This window comes from Brachionichthys hirsutus, unplaced genomic scaffold, assembly GCF_040956055.1.
Source record: "Brachionichthys hirsutus isolate HB-005 unplaced genomic scaffold, CSIRO-AGI_Bhir_v1 contig_763, whole genome shotgun sequence".
Classification (NCBI taxonomy): domain Eukaryota; kingdom Metazoa; phylum Chordata; class Actinopteri; order Lophiiformes; family Brachionichthyidae; genus Brachionichthys; species Brachionichthys hirsutus.
The window spans coordinates 1-9,565 of NW_027180927.1; the positions used below are offsets into that span (position 1 = coordinate 1).

At 40.8% G+C, this 9,565-nt stretch overlaps 1 protein-coding gene across 1 annotated transcript; it reads left to right on the forward strand.

Moving 5' to 3' along the window:
• The first annotated feature begins 1,896 nt into the window (after window positions 1-1,896).
• On the forward strand, window positions 1,897-8,182 carry LOC137916907 (guanine nucleotide-binding protein-like 1). Its single transcript, XM_068759864.1, has 12 exons — window positions 1,897-1,975; window positions 2,501-2,624; window positions 2,866-3,002; window positions 3,089-3,240; window positions 4,126-4,197; window positions 4,747-4,939; window positions 5,028-5,126; window positions 5,283-5,462; window positions 5,561-5,739; window positions 6,041-6,227; window positions 6,427-6,567; window positions 6,673-8,182. The coding sequence occupies exons 1-12, from the start codon at window positions 1,897-1,899 to the stop codon at window positions 6,936-6,938; spliced, it is 1,809 nt and encodes a 602-aa protein (XP_068615965.1). The 3' UTR covers window positions 6,939-8,182.
• Window positions 8,183-9,565: the final 1,383 nt, after the last annotated feature.

Sequence of the window (9,565 nt, forward strand, 5' to 3'; positions counted from 1 at the left end):
CGACTGTAGCATGAGTTTCCTCTCTGCCATTAGACAACCCATTACTTCATGTAGTCATGTGTTGACCTTACCCCTTTGCCTTTCTGCTCATCAGGAGACGTATCTGGTGAAACACATGGAGAAACACAACCCAGACCAGTTGAGAACACCGCCAGTCGTTACCATTCAGGCGGCGCAGCAAAACCAGAACCAACGCCAGGCTGGAGCTCAGAGCCAGGTCGAGGGGACAGACGCAGGACTGAGCCAACCTGGAGGCAACGGAAGTGGAGGAGTCAGTGGGGATCAGCAGGGACGGAGCCAGAGCAGCTACCCCGAGTCAGAAAGCATCTCCTGTCCATTTGACCTGCATCAGTACAAGACTGTGTCTGCCAGTGACATCCAGTACAAACCAGTCACTGTAGCGGACATTTCTTCCAACAAGGACCTCTGTCTCACTGTTTCAGCATCCACCATTCAGGTGGAACATCTCAATTCTTAGAGGTGATCAAAAAAACAAGGACGTCGGGTTGTGGGGATGTTAAAATTGATTCAAGAACTGAATTGTATGATAAAAGCAATACTGAAAACATGATGGGAGAACATTTGAACACATAAATGACTGTTCCTGATGATGGTTTGGGGCAGGCAGGACAAATTATATGTTGTTACAGACTATTGAAGGATATATATATATATATATTTGTTTTTAAGATTAGGTCCTTTTTTTGCTTTTTGCTTCATTTGATTCCTTTTCTTGTTGCTTGTCTGTCCTGTCTGAATGGAAATTTCTTGTGACGACTGCAATAAGTTTGATTCAGTCCATCACAGTGATGGTTTTATGACAGGGAGGGAGAGTCAGAGAGACGTCGCTTCTCTATTTATTTTTACCTCCTGCTCTTCCTTACCAATAAAACATTGGCCGCAGCAATTTCTGGCCATTCTGTTGATTAGATTTAAGGTTGACTGACATTTGCCTTTTTCCTTTTCAGGAAAGATAAATATCAATCAATAATGTACATTGATGTATACTATCAGTTCATAAAAGTATGATTGTTTAAAAGATGTAATCCCTAAAACCATTTGCATATGACCATCAGGGGGATGGTAAAAAAATAATGGCATCCTATTGTACTGCTTTGTGTGTATGTCTTTAAAAGTCCTAAAATTTTATCCAAATGTGTTTTTGCTATTGTATTTCCACAATGATGATGTTTATAATATTTCATTATAGACCTTCTGACATCTTAAAGTGTTCTTTCTGCACATAATACAATAAAATATTATATAAAATTTGCCATTGCCATTTTTTTTCAGTTACTAATTCAAAATTCAGGTTTAAACAAGTCAAATGTACAATAAGAAGACATGTTTCCCTGTGCAATGGAATTATTTATTTGCTGTTTACAATGAAAGCCAAACAAACAAACAATAACAGTCTGTTTTTGTATCGGGATATATTTAATAGATGACGCAAATAAAAACTATTTCTGTTTTCCTGTGCTGCTCACGTACAGGTATGTTTAATATTTGAAGCATGCTGGAATGTGAGCGTTCCGGGTGTTTACAAAAGTGGACTGTACCATTAAAGGTGAGAGGGGCTGCTGTCAAGTTGTTTACATGTTACATGTATGTAAGTTGGAGGAAGTTTAAAATAAATTCTGCGATAAGATCAGTTTTCAGTAAAATAATCTAATATTAATATGGTCTAAAGTCAACTCTGGCAGTCTGCAAACAAACAACGAAATGTGGAGTCGTGGACTCGTCCGCCGTTTCTCTGCAGTGGATATGGCGTCACTGAAGAAGTGTGGGAGTCGAGAAACTTCGCCCATGTAAATAATATCACCGAGCAAGCTGCGTTACAAGCGGCAATAAGAAATAGGCTCAATAGGTACATTAGTTAAACAGCGTGTCTTAAGTATGCCTCGGAAAAAGCCATTTAGCAACAAACAGAAGAAGAAACAGCTACAGATCAAACGGGAGCGAAAGAGAGGGACCGGTACGTTTGCTGTTAGCTTTAAACACGCTAGCTTTAGCAGTTTAGCTAACGATTTGTGCAGAGCATCACGTTTTATGTGTGAGTGGAGAGTTGGGTCGAGCAGGATTTCAAATCCTTCTTAGATAGCGAGATAGCGTGTAAAACAAACAACCAGCTTCTTCGGTTTGCTAGCTGTAATGCGAAATGTTATACATAATACAATGTCTATATGAGTTGCCTTTGAACTTGACTTAAATATTATATTGTTTTAGTGTCACCATCTGGACAAAATATGATCTAACATTCCATTCAATAAAAAAAACTCGGGACTATGTAATTGACTTTAAAATGTCCCTTTATTGTCTGAGTTCAAGCTGTTAGTGTTGACTTCTCAGAACGATTTGAAACCTCCCTGGACTTGACTCCTGATACCAGCATATCGATCAATAATCATATCAGATAATATATGTGGAGAAGGTAGATTTTGGTATTGAAAATCCTTATAACGTTCATTTGACTGATCTATGACTGGCAATGATTTTTTAGGTGAAACCGGTTGTGGCGTAGAGTTGGGAGGACAAGAGTCGGACACCTCTGACAGTGAGACGACTGATGTTAGGAGGATCAATCAGCAGCCCGCCAGCGCAGAAGGTCGATATGACCCCAACAGGTGAGTTACCAGCATAAATACTAATCCTCATTTTATGGAGTTATGAAGGAGATAACAAGTTGGATGGAAGTTCCCTGCTAACAAAGACACATTTAATATGTTTCCATCTAAAAGAAAAAGCGTTTGATTTGTTTTTTTAAAGGGTGTAATGTGATGTTGGTATTTTATCTTATGTTTGGAAGCATTGCAACAAAATACAAAAGTAAATCTCACCGACATCCGCTCTCATTCTCCCTGCCAGGTTCCGACTGCACTTTGAAAACGAGAGTAAAGAGGAAGTGGAAAAGAGAAAGAAATTGTGCATGGAAAAGTTGCTGCAGCCCGTATCAGACAAAGAACTTGAGGTCAACATCGATGACATCTACCCCTTAGAGAAAGGTCTTCCACATGACAATCTCAAGCGAAGTAGGTTAAGGGAGTGGCTCACGGCTTGAACCTGCTGAAACTTCATTATTCACTGCTAGGTCTCGGTTTCCCACAACGGCCACCCTGGAATTATTCGATGGCGCGGGAGGTCCTGCTGAGGAAAGAGGAGAAGTCATACAGACACTACCTGGATGATCTGAACTACAGAAACCTACCTGGCTCTCTCAGCCACTTTGAACACAATCTAGAGGTGGGTTGTGTAAAATGGATACTCTTTGGGCTCCCTAGTTTGTTCTTTCAGTAGCTGCAGTAAAAATAGTGTGTTGACATTTTTGCACACAAACATGTTCATTATTTATCATTTTAGTCTGGTTATCTAGATTGCATTAAACCAGTTTCATCAATGTGTCCCATGATTTTTAATAAGTTTCCTTCTTTTGAGTATTTGTCCATAATTGAATATTTTCATTGAAATGTAAAAACTTTGTTAGTGATGGAGAGAATTATTCAGAAAATGCCATGGAAGTCTAGTATCTGTACTAGAATCTGTAAATGTCTAATTATATCCAAGATGGTGTTCATGAGTTAAACTTAATCGTTAATTGTTTTAAAGTTGCATTGTGCAAGGATTTGCAAGCGTTTTGACGTACCTCTGCATTGCCGTGTTGTTCGTATTGCTCAGGCTGTGCGAATGGTGACGTCATTCATCAAAATCAAAAACAGATTATTGCAGATAATTAAATTTTAAAGCGTAGGCTGAGCTCAGGAGGCACGTCGCAGCGTGAGCATTCATTGAGCAGCTGGTGGTGTCTCTCAGTAATCTAGAGATGCTGACGCTTTAAGTGGCACTAAGGATCAAAATGATGGAATATATGCCACATATATTCCATGTGGTTGTGTTGTTTTGCCCATTGTGCTCTTGCTCAATGTGAAAAGACTCCACTTCATCAAATTATATCCCATTATCAGCAGTACATTGTCCCGGTGCTGGTTAAAAGTTAAAAAGCTGTCACAGAGTTCTTTCTAGTTACAGAAAAAGATGTTGCTGTTTGTTTTTTAATCGTTCAGCCCTTAATTATAGAAGAAGGGCTGCTTTGAACCTCACCTCACGTTCCACATCTGTGTTGACTTTTAGACATGGCGGCAGCTTTGGAGAGTGCTGGAGATGTCGGACGTAATCCTGCTTATTGTGGACATCAGACACCCGGTAGGTGGTTCTGTAAGACGAAGCCTCCAGACTGGATCTGAGCACTAGATGGAGACACAGTCAAAGTCCATCTGAGCGTCAACGTGAATTATTGATTAGCAAATACATGCTGCACGCTTTTTATTTTCATGTGGTCCACTAAAATTATTATCTATAAATATGTTATTGTTCGACACTTTTAAATTTAAAATTGGATTTGGTCATTTCCATCATGAGAGTCTCCTTAAATATTCGTTATATTGTCATATCTTTGCTTATGAACTCACAGAAAATGGTCACATTTAATAGTTTGCTGTCTTCACCACTTTCAATTGCTTCTTTTGGGTCTAATTATAACATAAGCTCATAAGATAAGTACTTATTCTAACAAGTCGAATATACTTTATGAGTTCACATCTTACGTTTATAGTTTCCAGTGTGGGTATGTACGTGAAGTTGAAAGCGCAGAGACTTCTTGTGTTGGTATTTGTGGGAATATTTTAGTTTATTACTTCTGTTCACTATTTTTTTTTATGTGAACAAGAGACAGGCTCTTCTAAATCCACGCAGGTGCTGCAGTTCCCTCCATCCCTGTATCACTACATCACACGAGAGCTCCAAAAGAAGGTGGTGCTGGTGTTGAACAAAATTGACCTGTGTCCTCCCCCAGTGGTGATTGCCTGGAAACACTACATGACCTCCCAATTTCCCCACCTGCAAATAGTGTGCTTCACCTCCCACCCTGGACAGCCCTACAGTACAGGTGTGGGGCAAATAATTGCAAATATATTTTAGTGCTGCGTCTCTGGTTTTAATAACAATCTATTTTTCATGTTGCCTGTTGCTTGTAGTGCTCCAAAAGAAGAAGACGAGGAGGAAGGCTGGCTCGAGTCAAGCAGGAGGTCCTATAGATATCCTAAAGGCATGTCAGGACATCGCCGAAGGCTACGGTGATTGTCTCTCCGCCGCCACAATCTTCACCAAACATTCTAGATCTGTGATAGCGCAGCCGTCTCGGTGGCATTATTTTTTACCTTGAAGTCGAGCATGTTTGTGTTGCATCGTTCTGGGTGTCGACCGATTTCTTTCTTTCTTTCTTTTTAAAGTTGACATGTCCAGCTGGGAGCTGAAGATTCAGAGAGATTCTGTCGCGGAGCGTCGTGACGAACAGCAGCCGGATGAAGGCGAGTCGGTGCTGATGGAACATCAGAGTGACAGTACTATGGAAATCAGCAGCCCATCGCAGGAGCTCTACAAAGATGGGGTTCTGACACTGGGCTGCGTCGGTACGGAGCGATAGGAAGTTGTTGCCATATTCAGCAGTTTAACAAACCCAACCAAATTATAACCAGAATTTACATGAGGCTTTTTTTCCCCCCCACAGGCTTTCCAAATGTTGGCAAGTCATCTGTTATAAACAGCTTGGTGGGGAGGAAGGTGGTAAGTGTTTCTCGGACCCCAGGCCACACCAAATACTTCCAGACCTACTACCTCACCCCGACGGTCAAACTCTGCGACTGCCCTGGACTGGTTTTCCCCTCCTGCGTTAATAAAGAGCTCCAGGTACGAGTTCATGTTTGTGTATTTGAGAGCAGACGTGACTTTAACTTTACTTTTCCTTTTCACCTCAAACTGAAGTTAATTTTGTCTGGCAGCGTTCTCACACACCTCTGGGATAAGTGTATTGTTTCGTACAGTCCCACAGGTTTTGTTTGTTTTGCTCTTCCTTAGTTCCACGGGTGTATTGGGGTAACGTCTGTTAAACTCTGCGGTATTGGGAATGGTTTTCGCTCTGATTTATCGTAACCATGTTTTTCTCTTTCCATCTTGGCTTTTTTATTTCTCGCGTCCGTTTTTCCCGTAGATCCTGGCAGGCATCTATCCGGTATCACAGCTGCGGGAGCCCTACAGCTCAGTTGGTTATCTGTGCGAAAGGACCTCGTTCTTATCCGTGCTGAAGCTCAAACATCCTAGTTTGCTAGAAAATGACTGCCGTCAAGGAGACCGCAGTTCTGACGAGCTCAAGTGGACTGCCTGGGATGTTTGTGAGGGTAAATAATCTCTGAGAGATACTGATCATGTGGCATTTGATTTCTTTTAAAACCTTTCAGAAAAGCCAGTAATGTGTATAACGCTCATTAATCTTTGTGGCTCATCTCACCAATCCCAAAACACGGACGTGCATCTCTCAGTATCGCCGTCTTTTTTTTATTTTGAGCAAGAGTGTCTTTCTCTTTGTGCAATCCTTAGCATGGGCGGAGAGGAGAGGCTATAAGACGGCAAAAGCAGCTCGCAATGATGTTTACCGTGCAGCTAACAGTCTTCTACGGTTGGCAATTGATGGCAGATTGTGCCTCTGTTTAAGGCCGCCAGGCTACAGCTGCCTCAGAGGTAAAAAAAATAAAGAAAGAAAGGACTTCTTCAGAGTATTTGTAAAGTTAAAATGGAATGTTGACAGAAGCCATTTATTTTGGGGGGATTATCTGTGGTCTGCAGAGCATTGGGAAAATCACCCAGGCTTGCCGGAAATCGTTGCCCTTCAAGGAAGGAGGACAGAGCAGGCTGAAGAAGGAGAGCGAGAGGATGAAGAGGATGGGGAGTCCAGCACTGAGTCAGAGGAAGAGAGAGATCGAGATGCAGATGACGATGAGGATGGGGATGATGAAGATGAGGGGTTTGGACATCCTAAGCCGAAGGATGATAAATCATGTGGCTTCACCGTCAACATGTACAATGTCCTTCGGGAAAATGAGTGCGAGTGATGAAGGAAAGACGATCAAGGAGACGGAAGTTGTTCCTCTTCCATCACATTTTCCACTTCTCATTCCTCATTTTCCTAAATCTGCATTCCTTCTCATCTTTTCTTTGTGATGCTATATAATCTCTTTGAATTCATGGATCCATGATTTATTTGAAGTCATGGATTGACATGATTGATTGATTGATATGTTGTTGTTTTTTCATCCTATTACTCGGAACACATATCGTGTATTTCATACTGTATCTTTTTCTCTTGTTCATTCAGTGAGAGTATTCTTAATGCTGCTTCCAGGAATGAGCGTGGTTTGATTTAATTTAATCTTATTTTTTCCAGCATGTTCTCATGAGAAACGGAGGAAAAACAACTTTATTCAATCTGGAATGGTTTTTATTCTCTTTATTGATAACAGCTGAGATGCCAAAGTTCAGGCCAGGATGATTCAATTGTTGATATGATGTCATTCACTGGAGCAGCTTTCATGGCGGCTGGAAGTTTATGAATGCAACTCCATGGCTTCTTTAAGGACATTTGTTTGTCATAAAAGTAGTTCAAGGATGGCAGATAGGGGAGATATAAGATATAAGCAATATAGATAGTTTTTGTGACACCAGTATTACAATTCTGCTAGAGGTTTATTTTTCTGAAATGTTTTGTAGGTTATGAAGAATGTCGGAGTGATATTTGGTTTGTTTCTTCACTGTAAGCAGGAAATGTGGATAATTGAATCCAAGGCTGTTTAACCTGTTGTGTTTTAAGTTAAATGCAGGATTTTAGCTACGGTTATTCAACAAATGTATTTGCTAATGGAGACATTGGCTTTGATCCCAGCAATATTTCATTTTTCCTGCGGCCACATCTTTGGATCAATCGTTCTGGACTAGTAATGAATCCGCTCCAATCCCGGACACTGTATTATCGTTTGCTGTCGACGCTCCTCATTCATTTTTTCACTGAGGGCGACTTTACAGCACCCTTACTGTGCTACTGTGTAATTCATCGAGCTGCAGCAATTCCTGCTATCAGTGCAGCGCGAGGCAATCATTCAGCTCTGCTTTGCTGTTGCACAGAACGGATGTTTGAATTTCTTTATGTTATGGATTTTTTGCTTTTTTGGAAATACCAATACTGTCAGCATCCAGAGTGTGTCATGAAGGCTCGAGGCGTGTTCAAACGGTTTCCTCATTTCATTCCGAGTACTCCTAATGATGACTGGACTGCTTTCTGCAATAAAGAAAAAAACCTTGAAACAATGAAGGTGTCTGAGATGGTGTTTGGCAAGTGTAGTATATAAACTTGCAACCTGTGTTAAGTGTATTTATTTAGAGACAATGAAATTACACTCATTTTAGATCATGTTTGAATTTGTACTTTAGGGGAGCTGCTCATATTATAAATTACTGGCGTCTGCCGTGTCACTGTAAGCAATACTTTTTTTTATGAGGGTGATTATCACAACACTGTCATGCTGCTACTACTACTGTATTTTCCGCTTGTCCCACTTCACCCTGTCCTTTGCCAACTGTCATGCACACCTTCGACTACCACAATCAATTCATGGGTGAGCTGAGACTGCGTAATGATGATCACCAGTGAGCATTGCCACAATCATCATTTAAGGAATAGAAGTGGGTGTAAATTGCCTCATTTTACATAATTTGGATTCACAGCCTGCTTGTGTGGTACTCAGAAACACAATTCACTGACTAGATAAACTCAGTAGGAAGAGACAAATGGTCTGGGATTGCTCCTCATTCGCAGTCGTAGCATGAACTGCTTTATTTCCTAAATCAAAAATGTAACACAGTGTGGACCTCCAAACTGTGATTACAGCAGAAAAAGGCCCCAGATTTACCAGGCTGGTTTTCCTGAAGTACGGTGCCACAAATTTAAAAGCTATTAACAAAATTCTGCTGTGCTAAATGTCTTTACATTGGTCACACCTATAATATCCATGTGGTTTGAATTTGGTCTCTTTTTCTTGGAACGCTTTCTCATGATGCAATCAGTTTGTTGTGCAGACCCCCCCCCCCCCCCCCCCCCAATATGGGTGACACTGGGGAGTAAAGAATTGGTTTCTTATGCTCATAAGCAGAGCAGTCAGATTCATTAGTCTGGTTATTATGTTCCTGAGACACACAAGGCTGAGAAGGAGTGGGAAGTTGTATTAGGAGAAAGAAAAGAATCTCTCGAGAAGAAGGAGAACGACAATAGCCATTAATATTAATGTTTTCCTCAGACAAAATGTTAAAATAAAATGTCCCCGTTGGTTTTACGGAAACTGTATAATGAGACTTGTAGAAAGTCTCATTATACTATATTGTAGTTCTATATCTCAGCTGGCAGGTACACCGCTGTGGTCACTAGAGGGCTATCAAAGCCAGCAATAAATAATCACCACCATCATTGTGCACATGCATCTCGTTTATGGTGTTAGGACTGAGTGTGTGCAGCAGTATTTTACATGGTATTACAAGCATGATCGGATTTATCACCTTTATAAAAAGGTGGGTCGTAAAACTGTGATGAGCGTCAAACCCAAATGACTGAAATGAAGGCAGGCCAACAACACTTAATCCAAATGTTACACCAGTAAATCCTGGTAATGCAAAACCAGCCAGTAAGTAAAAA